Source organism: Salmo salar, unplaced genomic scaffold (assembly GCF_905237065.1).
Source record: "Salmo salar unplaced genomic scaffold, Ssal_v3.1, whole genome shotgun sequence".
Lineage (NCBI taxonomy): Eukaryota > Metazoa > Chordata > Actinopteri > Salmoniformes > Salmonidae > Salmo > Salmo salar.
The window spans coordinates 8,301-26,663 of NW_025550696.1; the positions used below are offsets into that span (position 1 = coordinate 8,301).

General features: G+C 43.6%; 2 protein-coding genes across 2 annotated transcripts; one reads left to right on the plus strand and one right to left on the minus strand.

Annotated features, from left to right (window-relative positions):
• Positions 1 to 2,652: 2,652 nt before the first annotated feature.
• Positions 2,653 to 4,245, plus strand: LOC106600077 (apomucin). Its single transcript, XM_014191417.2, has 3 exons — positions 2,653 to 2,795; positions 2,886 to 2,941; positions 3,035 to 4,245. The coding sequence occupies exons 1-3, from the start codon at positions 2,767 to 2,769 to the stop codon at positions 3,496 to 3,498; spliced, it is 549 nt and encodes a 182-aa protein (XP_014046892.2). The 5' UTR covers positions 2,653 to 2,766; the 3' UTR covers positions 3,499 to 4,245.
• Positions 4,246 to 6,869: 2,624 nt separating this feature from the next.
• Positions 6,870 to 8,693, minus strand: LOC106591683 (mucin-1-like). The gene is made up of 4 exons (XM_045713927.1): positions 8,585 to 8,693; positions 8,439 to 8,494; positions 7,832 to 8,345; positions 6,870 to 6,942 (listed from the first exon to the last, which is right to left on the minus strand). The coding sequence occupies exons 1-4, from the start codon at positions 8,611 to 8,613 to the stop codon at positions 6,870 to 6,872; spliced, it is 672 nt and encodes a 223-aa protein (XP_045569883.1). The 5' UTR covers positions 8,614 to 8,693.
• Between the last annotated feature and the right edge of the window lie 9,670 nt (positions 8,694 to 18,363).

The window sequence follows — 18,363 nt, forward strand, 5'->3', positions numbered from 1 at the left end:
AATTATCGTCACAAAGAATTGGTAGAGTAATGTGCCCTAGTGGGCTAAACATGGCTGGTGTCTTGTTAAACAAAGGGTCATAAAGGACAGCTGAGGAGGCACACAGAGTTCATTAATATTAACAATTGATATGCTAATCCTTTGCAGATGAACGCTCACTCATTCGGGAACAATTGCAATCAATATATATTTACCCTCAGTGTGTCGTCGGCATCCTTGTTGGAGAGTCGTTCTGTTGGAGAGTTCTCTCTCTCTCTCTCTCTCTCTCTCTCTCTCTCTCTCTCTCTCGAAGTTAGAATGGATCTTTCAAAGCGACATTCATTAATGTCGTTATAGAATGTATGTTTCGTTGGTCTTCGCAGTTCAATGATATAATTTACTTAGCTGCAGACTAATAATTAATATCAAAGACTTGATCCTATTCTGTCGGTCTCGATAGTCTAAAAGTTTAACCACGTGGTATAGGTAACTTTCAGTAGAGGAATTGGGTGGTCAAACCTTGGCTCTCTTCTGAGGTAAGCTGGTCTCCAGAAAGTAAATCAGGGTGGGGTTTTATACGTGAACATAGAACAGACTTGTCACATGATGCCTGGTCCTGTCTGTGTCCCTGGGGCGTGCCGATGACTGATTTAATCTTTGAACGGAAATACATTCTATCGCATTAACATCAGTACATAGCATCTCAATGTATTACAAATAGCTTTATCCTTATTAATACATTTTATACAACCATTTTGATGCAAGTCCCATAGCTGAGGCTATTATATAAACAGTATTATGGTAATATGGCTATATTGGCTCTTCTGAGTATCACAAAATTGTACCAAGTGGACCAGTTCGTAGCTGGATTCTTCACCAATCTTTTATACCTTCTCCAGAACATAAATGGCGTTTGGTTCCCCAATTCTGTGAGTTGGAAGAATTTCCTGTGTCTCTCTATGAAACCCCTCTGTGTCTCAACTGGGCCATGTGGTAGGAGATTCTGCTCTAGAATTTTACAACCCCTTCACACAGGGCCTGGGTGGGGGGAGGTAGGTTGGGGGATGGTGCAAGAGGGGGGGGGTCAACTGTCCTCCCTGTACTCAAAGAGGGCAACGTCATGACAGTAGCTTATTGGGTTGAAAGGCTGTGAGGTTTAGCATACCACTGCTACTGTTCTAGATGAATGTTGGGAATATACTAGTAGACAAGGTAGTGGTTTTGGTTGGACTGTTGGAAATCTTACTGATGTGAGTGGTTTGAGGGAGTCGGAGGTTGACCCGTCTGTGGTCATAGGGGATGTTCCTCCATGGTTACTCCCAGATCCTGTTGTTGATCTAACCTTGGTAGAGAAAAGGAAATATTGGTCAGAAGTCAGTGAAACTGGATGACATTTACATTGATCTATGTTTTTAGGCTTTCATACAGCTTTTCACAGATGGCTCCAAGGACCCAGATATTGGTCTCACAGGAGCAGGTGTTTACGTTTCTGAATTTGATGTGCAGATATGTAGAAGACTAACAGATGAACTGTCAGTTTACTCTGTTGAACTGTTGGTGATAATAGTTGCCCTCCAGTGGGTGTCCTACTGGGTAGAGGTGAGGCCAAATGTAAGATCAAAGCCATGTTGATAGATGTGTGGCAGAAGAGATGAGACTCTGAGCACAAGGGCCGGAATTTATATGCCCTCCAAAGACATTTTGGTGGACCAAGATTCAAAGGTCAGATTAGGAAGGGAGAGGTGGTGTTTGCTCGTTTGCGTTTAGGTTATTGTACATTGACCTCGTCATTACATCTGGTTGGAAAACATGTGAATGGTTTGTGTCTGGATTACCTACTATATAGCCTACTATAGCCTGGAGTGTATGGTTGATGAAACGTTGGACAATGTGTTGTTATATTGTTGTAAGTATGTTGAAGAGAGGTAAAGACTGAAGTGTAGGATCATTGAGGTTGGACTGGGTTGGGGGGGGGTTGGAAGGGATTTGGGGGATGGGGAGGGTCTATTAGAAGTTAGTAGGGTTCTTTTTATTTTCTCAGAAGTACTGAGTTAGGAAGGGGGATTTATAAATGTTGTAAACAGCGATTGACACTGCAGCACAGTAGGTGGCGGCATGCACCTTTTAACATTGGTTTGCGGACCGCCGTTATATCATAGAAGAAAAAGAGGACTACGACAACTGCCTGGACAGTTTCTTATTGCCGGTGCAGATTTTTGTTAGTAGTGTCTCTAAACTTAAGTTATGGGCAAAACAGCTGATCTGATTGGTGAAAAGACCAATTAGAAGGAAAAAGATCAGAATTTGGCAGCTATAGACTCAAGAACATGTATGAAATTGAACATGCATTCTTCAATTGTCTGTTTTCTGTAAAATGTTGAGCTGAATTTGGTGGTTTTCTTTTGTCGTCCAATCATCTCTGTTGTTCACCATACGTCAACGGATGACTCCTGTTGAAAAACAATTTGCTCAATCCGGAATGGGTGGGTAGAGTTCACTCTTTAAAACCGTCGGATTGGTCCATGATATGCAAACTCCACCCTCCAGCACACCAGTGTACACCAGCTGAATGAAATCCAGAGCACCTAATCCAATAGGGAAATTGAACCAATTGAAATGAAGTTCATTGGCTAACAGCTGTACATAATTAGCCATCCAGGATAGAAGGGTCTGGGATTCCTTTATGAGGTGCAACCAAAACAGCTGTTTGACATAGCAACAGGGATATTCGGTCAAGGTGTCTCTCTAGCATTTGTTCTTAATACCGTTGTGGTTTTGATCACTAAAATGGCTGTGACTTTTGGACTCTCGTTGAGGTTAGTTTTTCAATGTAGTCATCTGGTTGGTTTACCTTGTCTTAAAGTTTTCACTGGTTACTTGTGTTTAACTGTCTGAATGTTTTGTAGTGTTTCTTGGATTTGCTGCCTGCTAATTGGAGGGATAACTTGTTTTACACTTAAAGGTGTGTTTTGGTTTACACTACTTCAGTTCAAATCAGTCTAGTTCCGATAGCTTAAGGCTGGCATTTTACCACAATGTTTATTTTGTTTTCTAGGTAATTCTTATGGGCATCCTGCCTACACTGGACCTGAACCAACTGGATCCTATGCCCAAGCAAGTGTGGTGCCTAGTCCAAATGCTAAAGCTTCTGGCCACAATGCCACGTCAGCAGAAGTTACTGGCCCCAATGCCACGTCAGCAGAAGTTACTGGCCCCAATGCCACGTCAGCAGTTACTGGCCCCAATGCCACGTCAGCAGAAGCTACTGGCCACAATGCCCCGTCAAGTGTGAAGTCTGGCCCCGGCGCCTCAGCAGACGCGTCCGGCCCCGGCGCCTCAGCAGAAGCGTCCGGCCCCGGCGCCTCAGCAATAGCGTCCGGCCCCGGCGCCTCAGCAATAGCGTCCGGCCCCGGCGCCTCAGCAATAGCGTCCGGCCCCGGCGCCTCAGCAGAAGCGTCCGGCCCCGGCGCCTCAGCAGAAGCGTCAAGCCTTGAACAGACGGCCCGACCACTCAACTAGGGAGATCATAATTTGGTTTGCCCAACTCCTTAATCGTCGTTCCCCTGTTACTGTGCCTCCCTTTAGAAGAAAAGGTAACTGAGGTGGAGAAATGTGCCAACTAATGCTCTTGTTTGAAATGAGGATCTCCTTCACTTGTCCAGCGTCATGCAAATTGTTTACAGGGGTGGACGCTACAATGGTATAAATGGTTTTTATAACCATACGACTAAAATTGACTTCTGACTTGCCAATATTGCTGACACACTTTTAGGTTCTATGGTTATGCTTTTGATTTAGCCTGGTGTTCCTGCTACTCTTCCATGATATGCTCAATAAACAATTTGACTTTCAATATACCTTGTCCTTAAAATATAATATTCTCTTCTGCCTGCCATGTGCTTGCTGTTTGGGAACAGACTGTGGGTCTGGAGTAAAAGGGAATGTGGATCACAACACTTGTGTAAACAGGTATGTTTACCTTTGTTTCTGGTAGTTCAAATGCTCAAGTTCTCTAAATTGTCAGAGCTCCCTCATATGTTCATACTTTACCTGTCCCTTTGTGAAGGGTGTTTGATTTACTGTAATCTGCCTGTTACCATAGGTGCCTAAAGAATGCGAGTGCAGTTTACCTCATCGTCCCATTGCCTGTCACTAACCTGTCCCAGGGACGCTAAAGTTTCTCCTTGGCCTTATTCAGAAACATTAAATCAACTTGACTCATTTTGCCTGTTCTACAATGTTGGTCTGGCCAGACACATGGATGCAATCGTGTATATGCGTTCATCGCTTTCAGCTGTAAAAAATACTCCACTTGGAGTCGTTCAGACATTCCTTATGTCAACTCTCAATGTGGTCTTCTGCACAATCCATTTCTACCTGACCACAATGAGGTTGCACTTGCAGAACCCCCTGGCAGGAACTTTAGATTTTAAAAGGTGCACTTAAGCTCTCACTTTGTACGAAATTATCTAGAGATGTAAATATGAATTGTTTCTTAACAGGTGTGCCTTGTTAAAAGTCCATTTGTGGAATTTCATTCCTTCTTATTACTGAGTTTGAGTCAATCATTTGTATTGTGACAAGGTAGGGGTGGCATACAGAAGATAGCCTTATTTGGTAAAAGACCAAGTCCATATTATGGCAAGAACAGCTCAAATAAGAAAATGAAGGTCAGTCAATCCAGAAAATGTCAAGAACTTTCAAAGTTTCTTCAATTGCAGTCGCATAACCATCTAGCGCTATGATGAAACTGGATCTCATGAAGACGGCCACAGGAAAGGAAAATCAAAAAATACCTCTGCTGCAAAGGATAACTTCATTAGAGATATCAGCCTCAGAAATTGCTTCCTGATTAAATGCTTCACAAAGTTCAAGTAACAGACACATCTCAACTTCAACTGTTCATAGGAGACTGCGTGAATCAGGCCTTCATAGTTGAATTGCTTAAAAAAACTATTAAGGACATCAATAATAAGAAGAGACTTGCTTGGGCCAAGAAACACGAGCAATGGATATTAGACCGGTGGAAATCTGTCCTTTGGTTTGATGAGTCCAAATGAGTCCACAGCCTTCTGCAGCGATACGCCTTCCCATCTGGTTTGCGCTTAGTGGGACTATCATTTGTTTTTCAACAGGACAATGACCCACAATACACCTCCAGGCTGTCTAAGGTCCATTTGACCAAGGAGAGTGATGGAGTGCTGCAATACCCGACCTCAACCCAATTGAGATGGTTTGGGATGAGTTGGACCGCAGAGTGAAGGAATAGCAGCCAACAAGTGCTCAGCATATGTGTGAACTCCTTCAATACTGTTGGAAAAGCATTCCAGGTGAAGCTGGTTGAGAGAATGCCAAAAGTGTGCAAAGCTGTCATCAAGGCAAAGGGTTGCAACTTTGATGAATCTCATATAAAATATATTATGATTTGATTAACACTGTTTTGGTTACTATATGATTCCATATGTGTTATTTCATAGTGGTGATGTCTTCTATTATTCTACAATGTAGAAAACAGTAAAAATAAAGAAAAATGCTTCAATGAGTAGGTGTGTCCAAACTTTTGACTGGTACTGTACACTGAAAAAATATAAACACAACATGCAACAATTATCAAATTTACTCAGTGTACAGTTCATATAAGGAAATTACTCAATTGACATATATTTAGAAGGTTGTAATCTATGGATTTCACAGGACTGGGCAGGGGCACAGCCGTGGGTGGGCCTGGCCCACTTGAGAGCCAGGCCCAGCCAATCAGAATGAGTTTTCCCCACAAAAGGGCTTTATTACAGACAGAAATACCCCTTAGTTTCATCAGCTCTCCGGATGGCTGGTCTCAGACGATCCCACAGGTAAAGAAGCCGGTTGTGGATGTCCTTGGTTGATGTGGTTACACGTGGTCTGTGGTTGTGAGGCCGGTTGGATGTGCTGCCAAGTTCTCTAAATCGAAGTTGAGGCGGCTTATCGTAAAAAACCTAACATTAAATCCTCTGGCAACAGATCTTTTATTTTAGCTCATGAAACATGGGACCTACACTTTACAAGGTGGAGGGTCCGTCGTGGTCTGGGGCGGTGTGTCACAGCATCATCGGACGGAGCTTGTTGTCATTGCAGGCAATCTCAACGCTGTGCGTTACAGGGAGGACATCCTCCTCCCTCATGTGGTACCCTTCCTGCAGACTGAGCACGTCTAGGACCTGTTGGATCGGAGGGTGAGGGCTAGGGCCATTCCCCCAGAAATGTCCGGGAACTTGCAGGTGCCTTGGTGGAAGAGTGGGGTAACATCTCACAAGAAAGAACTGGCAAATCTGGTGCAGTTCTTAATGCATCTGGTGTCCACAACACATTATTCCATTTGTTAGTCACATCTGTGGAACTTGTTCAGTTTGTCTCAGTTGTTGAATCTTATGTTCATACAAATCTTTGTATGTTAAGTTTGCTGAAAATTAACGCCTGACAGTGAGAATTCCCCCCCCAGTATAGTTGCTTGAAAATCCTAAAATATAAGAACGCTAAGTGTTTTTTGAAATTGTTTGAAGCCTTGATAACAAAAAAGCTAAAGAAGTTAGTCACCAGCCAGGCCATATTTACATCTCTAGATAATTTCGTACAAAGTGAGAGCTTAAGTGCACCTTTTAAAATCTAAAGTTCCTGCCAGGGGGTTCTGCAAGTGCAACCTCATTGTGGTCAGGTAGAAATGGATTGTGCAGAAGACCACATTGAGAGTTGAAATAAGGAATGTCTGAACGACTCCAAGTGGAGTATTTTTTACAGCTGAAAGCGATGAACGCATATACACGATTGCATCCATGTGTCTGGCCAGACCAACATTGTAGAACAGGCAAAATGAGTCAAGTTGATTTGTTTCTGAATAAGGCCAAGGAGAAACTTTAGCGTCCCTGGGACAGGTTAGTGACAAGCAATGGGACGATGAGGTAAACTGCACTCGCATTCTTTAGGCACCTATGGTAACAGGCAGATTACAGTAAATCAAACACCCTTCACAAAGGGACAGGTAAAGTATGAACATATGAGGGAGCTCTGACAATTTAGAGAACTTGAGCATTTGAACTACCAGAAACAAAGGTAAACATACCTGTTTACACAAGTGTTGTGATCCACATTCCCTTTTACTCCAGACCCACAGTCTGTTCCCAAACAGCAAGCACATGGCAGGCAGAAGAGAATATTATATTTTAAGGACAAGGTATATTGAAAGTCAAATTGTTTATTGAGCATATCATGGAAGAGTAGCAGGAACACCAGGCTAAATCAAAAGCATAACCGTAGAACCTAAAAGTGTGTCAGCAATATTGGCAAGTCAGAAGTCAATTTTAGTCGTATGGTTATAAAAACCATTTATACCATTGTAGTGTCCACCCCTGTAAACAATTTGCATGACGCTGGACAAGTGAAGGAGATCCTCATTTCAAACAAGAGCATTAGTTGGCACATTTCCCCACCTCAGTTACCTTTTCTTCTAAAGGGAGGCACAGTAACAGGGGAACGACAATTAAGGAGTTATGCAAACCAAATTATGATCTCCCTAGTTGAGTGGTCGGGCGGTCTGTTCAAGGCTTGACGCTTCTGCTGAGGTGCCGGGGCCGGACGCTTCTGCTGAGGCGCCGGACGCTATTGCTGAGGCGCCGGGGCCGGACGCTATTGCTGAGGCGCCGGGGCCGGACGCTATTGCTGAGGCGCCGGGGCCGGACGCTATTGCTGAGGCGCCGGGGCGGACGCTTCTGCTGAGGCTTCTGCTGAGGCGCCGGACGCTTCTGCTGAGGCGCCGGGGCCGGACGCTTCTGCTGAGGCGCCGGGGCCGGACGCTTCTGCTGAGGCGCCGGGGCCGGACGCTTCTGCTGAGCGCGGGCGGGCGCTTCTGCTGAGGCGCGGGGCGGACGCTTCTGCTGAGGCGCCGGGGCCGGACGCTTCTGCTGAGGCGCCGGGGCCGGACGCTTCTGCTGAGGCGCCGGACTTCACACTTGACGGGGCATTGTGGCCAGTAGATTCTGCTGGCGTGGCATTGTGGCCAGTAGCTTCTGCTGACGTGGCATTGTGGCCAGTAGCTTCTGCTGACGTGGCATTGTGGCCAGTAGCTTCTGCTGACGTGGCATTGTGGCCAGTAGCTTCTGCTGACGTGGCATTGTGGCCAGTAGCTTCTGCTGACGTGGCATTGTGGCCAGTAGCTTCTGCTGACGTGGCATTGTGGCCAGTAGCTTCTGCTGACGTGGCATTGTGGCCAGTAGCTTCTGCTGACGTGGCATTGTGGCCAGTAGCTTTAGCATTTGGACTAGGCACCACACTTGCTTTGGCATAGGATCCAGTTGGTTCAGGTCCAGTGTAGGCATGATGCCCATTAGAATTACCTAGAAAACAAAATAAACATTGTGGTAAAATGCCAGCCTTAAGCTATCGGAACTAGACTGATTTGAACTGAAGTAGTGTAAACCAAAACACACCTTTAAGTGTAAAACAAGTTATCCCTCCAATTAGCAGACAGCAAATCCAAGAAACACTACAAAACATTCAGACAGTTAAACACAAGTAACCAGTGAAAACTTTAAGACAAGGTAAACCAACCAGATGACTACATTGAAAAACTAACCTCAACGAGAGTCCAAAAGTCACAGCCATTTTAGTGATCAAAACCACAACGGTATTAAGAACAAATGCTAGAGAGACACCTTGACAGAATATCCGTTGCTATGTCAAACAGCTGTTTTGGTTGCACCTCATAAAGGAATCCCAGACCCTTCTATCCTGGATGGCTAATTATGTTCAGCTGTTAGCCAATGAACTTCATTTCAATTGGTTCAATTTCCCAATTGGATTAGGTGCTCTGGATTTCATTCAGCTGGTGTACACTGGTGTGCTGGAGGGTGGAGTTTGCACATTGATATTCTTTTTTCATCTTTATTTAACCAAGTAGGCTAGGTGAGAACAAGTTCTCATTTACAACTGCGACCTGGCAAAGATAAAACAAATCAGTGAGACACAAACAACACAGAGTTGCACATGGAATAAACAAACATGCAGTCAATAATACAATAGAGAAAAAGTCTATATACAGTGAGTGCAAATGAGGTAAGATAAATGAGGTAGACAATGAATAGGCCATAGTGGCGAAATAATTACAATTTAGCAATTAAACACTGGAGTGATAGATGTGCAAAAGATGAATGTGCAAGTAGAGATAGGTACTGGGGTGCAAAGGAGTAAAAAAATGAATAATAAATTATTTTATGGGGATGAGGTAGTTGGATGGGCTATTTACAGATGGGCTATGTACAGGTGCAGTGATCTGTGAGCTGCTCTGACAGCTGGTGCTTAAAGTTATTGAGGGAGAAATGGGTCTCCAGCTTCAGTGATTTTTGCAATTCGTTCCAGTCATTGGCAGCAGAGAACTGGAAGGAAAGGCGGCCAAACGAAGAATTGGCTTTGGGGGTGACCAGTGAAATATACCTGCTGGAGCGCGTGCTACGGGTGGGTGCTGCTATGGTGACCAGTGAGCTGAGATAAGGCGGGGCTTTACCTAGCAAAGACTTATAGATGACCTGGAGCCAGTGGGTTTGGCGATGAATATGTAGCGAGGGCCAGCCAACGAGAGCATACAGGTCGCAGTGGTGGGAAGTATATGGGGCTTTGGTGACAAAACTGATTGCACTGTGATAGACGGCATCCAGTTTGCTTAGTAGAGTGTTGGAGGCTATTTTGTAAATGACATCGCCGAAGTCAAGGATCGGCAGAAAAGTCAGTTTTACGAGGGTATGTTCGGCAGCATGAGTGAAGGATGCTTTGTTGCAAAATAGGAAGCCGATTCTAGATTTCATTTTGGATTGGAGATGCTTCATGTGAGTCTGGAAGGAGAGTTTACAGTCTAACCAGATGCCTAGGTATTTGTAGTTGTCGACATATTCTAAGTCGGAACCGTCCAGAGTAGTGATACTGGACGGGCGGGCAGGTGCGGGCAGCGATCGGTTGAAGAGCATGCATTTAGTTTTACTTGCATTTAAGAGCAGTTGGAGGCCACAGAAGGAGAGTTGTATGGCATTGAAGCTCGTCTGGAGGTTAGTTAACACAGTGTCCAAAGAAGAGACAGAAGTATACGGAATGGTGTCGTGTGTGTAGAGGTGGATCCGAGAATCACCAGCAGCAAGAGCGACATGATTGATGTATACAGAGAAAAGAGTCGGCTGGAGAATTGAACCCTGTGGCACCCCCATAGAGACTGCCAAAGGTCCGGACAACAGGCCCTTCGATTTGACACACTGAACTCTGTCTGAGAAGTAGTTGGTGAACCAGGCGAGGCAGTCATTTGAGAAACGAAGGCTATTGAGTCTGCCGACAAGAATGTGGTGATTGACAGAGTCGAAAGCCTTGGCCAGGTCGATGAATACTGCTGCCCAGTATTGTCTCTTATCGATGGTGTTTATGATATCGTTTAGGACCTTGAGCGTGGCTGAGGTGCACTCATGACCAGCTCGGAAACCAGATTGCATAGCAGAGAAGGTACGGTGGGATTCGAAATGGTCGGTGATCTGTTTGTTAACTTGGCTTTCGAAGACCTTAGAAAGGCAGGGTAGGATAGATATAGGTCTGTAGCAGTTTGGGTCTAGAGTGTCTCCCCCTGTGAACAGGGGTATGACTGCGGCAGCTTTCAATCTTTGGGGAACTCAGACGCTACGAAAGAGAGGTTGAACAGGTCTGGAGTTAACCACGGGATATATCTGTTCCTGGTTCAACATTTTTTGAATGGGGCATGCTTATTTGAGATTGTGAGGAAAGCACTTTTAAAGAATAACCAGGCATCTTCTACTGACGGAATGAGGTCAATATCCTTCCAGGATACCCGGGCCAGGTAGATTAGAAAGGCCTGCTCGCTGAGGTGTTTTAGGGAGCGTTTGACAGTGATGAGGGGTGGTCGTTTGACCGCAGACCCATTACGGACGCAATGAATGAGGCAGTGATCGCTGAGATCCTGGTTGAAGACAGCAGAGGTGTATTTGGAGGGAAGGTTGGTTAGGATGATATCTATGAGGGTGCCTGTGTTTACGGATTTGGGGTTGTACCTGGTAGGTTCATTGATAATTTGGGTGAGATTGTGGGCATCAAGCTTAGATTGTAGGATGGCCGGGGTGTTAAGCATGTCCCAGTTTAGGTCACCTAACAGCACGAGCTCTGAAGATAGATGGGGGGCAATCAATTCACATATGGTGTCCAGGGCACAGCTGGGGGCAGTAGGTGGTCTATAGCAAGCGGCAATGGTTAGAGACTTGTTTCTGGAAAGGTGGATTTTTAAAAGTAGAAACTCAAATTGTTTGGGCACAGACCTGGATAGTAAGACAGAACTCTGCATCACATCATGGACCAATCCGACAGGTTTTAAAAGGGTGAACTCTACCCACCCATTCTGGATTGAGCCAATTGTTTTTCAACAAGAGTCAACCGTTGACGTATGGTGAACAACAGAGATGATTGTATGACAAAAGAAACACCAAATTCAGTTCAACATTTTACAGAAAAACAGTCCGTTTAAAATTCATCAATCCGTTTCAGCTCAGACACACCGGTAGGATTGTCAAATGTTTGCCTGCCGATTAGTATTTAACACCTCCAATTATTGTCGGCAGTCAATCTCTTTTATGTTCACATAGAAAAGATTGTGAAGTCGTCAACCACTCAGCCTTGTTAAAATATTCCAAACCAGAAGCTTGCGTTTGTTGGCAATGCATGTCCGTGTGTGTTGCTTTATGTTCTGGTCAATGTTAGCCAGCTGTGCTGGTGTTGTAGAAAGACCTTGTTGATACTAGTCAGATGCCCACAGCTAGATAACTAGCTAGCTATATGACAAAGAAACAATTTTATCCACTCTCCATAATTGCATACAGCCAAAATATACATTTTTTTAGCTACCTGGCTAAAGTTAGCTAAATGGTTACCATGATTCGTTAGCTAGCTAGCTGTTGTGCTAGCATTATGCTGCACTCACCACACCATTCGTTTCATATGAAGTGTGTGTGACTGCCTTGCTCAGTAGCTAACTAATAATCTAGTGTACATTATCAAACCTAACAAAAAATCCTTCTTCAAACACAAAACTCTTAGCTAGACATAAAATATATAAAGACTTGATATAGAAAAAAAAGTTGTATTATGCAGCATTATTGTTTTAGGTACAACAATTCTGATGAAAATTGCATTCTTTTTTTCCTTTTTCTTGTCGCTTCCCCATATGGAGGTTCCTGCTCTCTGATTGGCTCAAAGTCAAGTTGTCAGCCAAAGTCAGGTTCATCCACACACAGCAAGTATGTCTTCTGTTCTAGCATGATAAGGAACGGCCTCCTACCGTGATAAGTACCAATCCGCACTCTGTCGACAGTCAGACAATGAATGCTAGACATTAAAAGAAAGTTGATTTGAACAACTAGAGAGCACATATGAGTTTATAAAATATTTCCCTCAACATTTTTATGGTAGTATTTTGGCTTGGCTACCTTGAAGCAAGGTAAGACATGCCTCATAATATGAAGAACAAAGGTCCAGGTTTCAAACAATTAAGGAACGAATAAAATATAGAGATGGTAATGATAGACCTAACTGTCTTCTGGTAGATGGAAAGGCTTTCCCTAAAACCTTCTCTATTAAATGTTGACTAGCTACAAAGCTACAAAGTAGCCTATACCTACCTGTCAGAATGATATCATGTCTACTTGCATCAATCCAGTGGCCTTTTGTTCGGCAAATTCCATCTCATGTCTTCTACAGAAACACAGCTAACCCAACAACAGTGATAGGTGCCTGTACTATAGAAACACTGCTAACCCAACAACAGTGCTAGGTGCCTGTACTACAGAAACACTGCTAACCCAACAACAGTGCTAGCTGCCTGTACTACAGAAACACAACTAACCCAACAACAGTGCTAGGTGCCTGTTCTTCAGAAACACAGCTAACCCAACAACAGTGCTCGGTGCCTGTACTAAAGAAACACAGCTAACCCAACAACAGTGCTCGGTACCTGTACTAAAGAAACACAGCTAACCCAACAACAGTGCTAGGTGCCTGTACTAAAGAAACACAGCTAACCCAACAACAGTGCTAGCTGCCTGTACTACAGAAACACAGCTAACCCAACAACAGTACTCTGTGCCTGCTCACTTGAATTAATGGATAACTACACAAAAGAACAAATCTAAATTTCATAGGATTTTCCCAGACCTTAAAGGTGGTCTCCTGATTTTCTTTTTACTTTTTGTGTACATCCAATGTTATTGTTTTTATATTAACAAAGGTTGATTTTGAAAGCAAAAACACGAAAATAAAAAAAATGTCAATAGTAGGCCTACCAACAGCCTACTTGCACAGTATAGAATGCTCACCCACTCTACCCATTGTGAGTGAAAATGCGCTTTGGTGATACAATTTTACTTTTAAATACATTTTTACCAAGACAGATATGAGTCTTCATGTTCTAAGTCGTTCAGTGGGGTGTTTCTTTAGCATATCATTATACACAAAAAGTCAGATTTCATCACCTTCTGTTGACAGAGCCACGCAGCTTTCTCTAATCATTTTTGTTTTGTTTTACACGTTGTGGTGATTGTCTTCAAAGTTGCTTCCGTGGGTCTCAAAAAGCAAAATGAACATGACAAGACCTGAATTAAATGTAAAAGGCCTTGAAAATAAAAAGCTTGTGGTACGCTCAGTGCTCCATTGACATTTCACAGAGATACGCTTGTTTTTGTGACAAATATTTTTAAAAGAACAGTAATTTTGCATTAATATGAAAAGCATATATTAAAATATTTACATGTCGTTAAATCGATATCCATCTTGCCTCTATACTGTTTTATGTCCTCTGGATTCTAGAAGAAAGATGACGAGTTCAACAGTAGCCTTAATTCTGACACGGCATCCAGTTTAGCTGACACGATGACATAGACAAGAGTTTCAGTAGTAGCGGTAATATTTAATTTGTGGATATAAACATAGTTGTAATACATTTAATTGCTATTAATGATTAAGACACATGCGTCCTCCGAAACACGACCCCGCCAAGCCGCGCTACTTTCTTGACACCTGCCCTCTTAACCCGGAAGCCAGCTGCACCAATGTGTTGGATGAAACACAGTTCAACTGACGACTGAAGTCAGCCTGCAGGTGCCCGGCCAACCACAAGGAGTCGCTAGAGCGCAATGAGCCAAGTAAAGACATAGATCAATGTAATTGTCAACCAGTTTCACTGACTTCTGAACCAATATTTCCTTTTCTCTACCAAAGTTAGATCAACAACAGGATCTGGGAGTAACCATGGAGGAACATCCCCTATGACCACAGACGGGTCAACCTCCGACTCCCTCAAACCACTCACATCAGCAAGCTTTCCAACAGTCCAACCAAAACCACTACCTTGTCTACTAGTATATTCCCAACATTCATCTAGAACAGTAGCAGTGGTATGCTAAACCTCACAGCCTTTCAACCCAATAAGCTACTGACAATTTTTTGTATATCCAAAGGCATCTCACCTGCCTCCACTAGTAGACACATACAGATGTTGATTTAAATGCACCAATACATATCCTTTGTCGTGACGTGACTTTCATTAATGTGATGACTGTTATTTATTTAATCCACTAACTATGTTTAATTGTTAACCCGTTTAAATGAACTAATTAGGAATTTGGGGCAAAACGGAAGAAGTTGTTTAACAAGTTACCATCGCCCAAATTAAATTCTTGAAGAAATTATTTTTCGATAACAATCGCTTATTAATCATTGCCTCAAATCAGTCTCATTCTGAGCAGTCGTAACCTTCTTGGATCTGCAAGAACGCCAGCTTTACTGATTATTCAGTACTACACATTGATTTAATTATTTCTTTTCTAACTAACTAAATAATAACACAGACTACACATACACACTTACATGAGACAAAAGTCCCTAGTGGACTGACAAGATATGACGTCTTATTACACAGAGATAGAGAACGGGGTTGAGAAAACACAGAAAGAAAAAGTGGGAATTAATCGTGGATACATTCTATAACTATTCCCACAATAATCATATACCTTGCACATGAACCACCGCCCGTTTGGGGTAAGAAAATAACGAATGTATTTACGTGTTGAATGCTTTCATTAGTCGTCTATCTCGTTCAGAACCAAGCCCTCTCGTAAGGTTGTTTCGGTGGGCTCTCACGTGGTTGAAAGGCTCTGATTGTCCACCAGAGGTCACAACGTCCTTCTTCTTAGTTGTCTGTGCTTGTAGTGGAGTGTTTTCACAGCAGATATTCAGACACACCAATGATTACCTGAGATGGGATTTTATCCTTCCCACCTTGTGTCTTTAGTTTGAGTTTGAAGCACTTTACACACACAGCTGCAGGCTGGCAATGTTCAGGTCTAGTCTGGGCGTTATCTTCTTCACCTCGGGTTGAGGTTAAGTTGTAACCATTTTCAACATGTAGCTAACGCTCCACGCTTTTCTGGTCTGATATGTTAATTCTTAGCGTGTCCTTTTAGGCACTCTGGCCAAAGTGGGTGTTCCGGCATGCTGACACGTACTCTGAACTCACTTGGGGCGTGGCTAGTCACTGTACATAGTTTATATGAAGAACAATTATCTCATTAGGAACTACAATCTCATTCCTATTCTTAACAAAGAAAGAAATATAGATATATTGTTCCAGTGTTTACTTTTTGGACGTTATATACTGCTCAAAAAAATAAAGGGAACACTTAAACAACACATCCTAGATCTGAATGAAAGAAATAATCTTAATAAATACTTTTTTCTTTACATAGTTGAATGTGCTGACAACAAAATCACACAAAAATAATCAATGGAAATCCAATTTATCAACCCATGGAGGTCTGGATTTGGAGTCACACTCAAAATTAAAGTGGAAAACCACACTACAGGCTGATCCAACTTTGATGTAATGTCCTTAAAACAAGTCAAAATGAGGCTCAGTAGTGTGTGTGGCCTCCACGTGCCTGTATGACCTCCCTACAACGCCTGGGCATGCTCCTGATGAGGTGGCGGATGGTCTCCTGAGGGATCTCCTCCCAGACCTGGACTAAAGCATCCACCAACTCCTGGACAGTCTGTGGTGCAACGTGGCGTTGGTGGATGGAGCGAGACATGATGTCCCAGATGTGCTCAATTGGATTCAGGTCTGGGGAACGGGCGGCCAGTCCATAGCATCAATGCCTTCCTCTTGCAGGAACTGCTGACACACTCCAGCCACATGAGGTCTAGCATTGTCTTGCATTAGGAGGAACCCAGGGCCAACCGCACCAGCATATGGTCTCACAAGGGGTCTGAGGATCTCATCTCGGTACCTAATGGCAGTCAGGCTACCTCTGGCGAGCACATGGAGGGCTGTGCGGCCCACCAAAGAAATGCCACCCCACACCATGACTGACCCACTGCCAAACCGGTCATGCTGGAGGATGTTGCAGGCAGCAGAACGTTCTCCACGGCGTCTCCAGACTCTGTCACGTCTGTCACATGCTCAGTGTGAACCTGCTTTCATCTGTGAAGAGCACAGGGCGCCAGTGGCGAATTTGCCAATCTTGGTGTTCTCTGGCAAATGCCAAACGTCCTGCACGGTGTTGGGCTGTAAGCACAACCCCCACATGTGGACATCGGGCCCTCATAACACCCTCATGGAGTCTTTTTCTGACCGTTTGAGCAGACACATGCACATTTGTGGGCTGCTGGAGGTCATTTTGCAGGGCTCTGGCAGTGCTTCTCCTGCTCCTCCTTGCACAAAGGCGGAGGTAGCGGTCCTGCTGCTGGGTTGTTGCCCTCCTACGGCCTCCTCCACGTCTCCTGATGTACTGGCCTGTCTCCTGGTAGCGCCTCCATGCTCTGGACACTACGCTGACAGACACAGCAAACCTTCTTGCCACAGCTCGCATTGATGTGCCATCCTGGATGAGCTGCACTACCTGAGCCACTTGTGTGGGTTGTAGACTCCGTCTCATGCTACCACTAGAGTGAAAGCACCGCCAGCACTCTATAGTGATCAAAACATCAGCCAGGAAGCATAGGAACTGAGAAGTGGTCTGTGGTTACCACCTGCAGAACCACTCCTTTATTGGGGGTGTCTTGCTAATTGCCTATAATTTCCACCTGTTGTCTATTCCATTTGCACAACAGCATGTGAAATTTATTGTCAATCAGTGTTGCTTCCTAAGTGAACAGTTTGATTTCACAGAAGTGTGATTGACTTGGAGTTACATTGTGTTGTTTAAGTGTTCCCTTTATTTTTTTGAGCAGTGTAGTTTTAGCGGCAAATGTCTTCTGTAGACAAAGGAACATTCCTTTCCCAATACTGAAGAATTTTTTTTATGTGGGTGAGATGGGTCTGGTCATCGTCAGCCATTTGCCAAGCTGATATGAGGCCTTGGATCCTCAGCCTGGAGAGGCATGACACCTTTAAACTATTTACTGGATTCAGCTTCTGAAGCCAAGTCTTTGCCGCTTTTCCATAAACTATTTACCCGTAATCAATTGTCGTCCTGATTCGAACTCTATAAATATCTTTCAACGATTGTCTGTCAGCACCCCATTCATAACCAGAGACCGAGCTCATAAGATTCAGCACCTTCTTACACTTTATTTCAACATTTATGACATGATCTTTCCATTTACAGTACCAGTCAAAAGTTTAGACGCACCGACTCATTCCAAGGTTTTTCTTTATTTATACAACTTTCTACCTTGTAGAATAATATTGAAGTCATCAAAATTATTAAATAACACATACGGAATAATTTAGTAACCAAAAAAGTTTCAAACAAATCAAAATATATTTGAGATTGTTCTAAGTAGCCACCCTTTGCCTTGGTTGGCATTCTCTCAACCAGCTTCATGAGGTAGTCACCTGGAATGCATTTCAATTAACAGGTGTGCCTTGTTAAAAGTCCATTTGTGGAATTTCTTTCCTTCTTATTACTGAGTTTGAGTCAATCATTTGTATTGTGACAAGGTAGGGGTGGCATACAGAAGATAGCCTCATTTGGTAAAAGACCAAGTCCATATTATGGCAAGAACAGCTCAAATAAGAACATGAAGGTCAGTCAATCCAGAAAATGTCAAGAACTTTCAAAGTTTCTTCAATTGCAGTCGCAAAACCATCTAGCGCTATGATGAAACTAGCGCTATGATGAAACTAGGTCTCATGAAGACGGCCACAGGAAAGGAAAACCCCAAAATACCTCTGCTGCAGAGGATAAGTTCATTAGAGATACCAGCCTCAGAAATTGCTTCCTGATTAAATGCTTCACAAAGTTCAAGTAACAGACACATCTCAGACTGCGTGAATCAGGCCTTCATAGTTGAATTGCTTAAAAAAAACTACTAAGGACACCA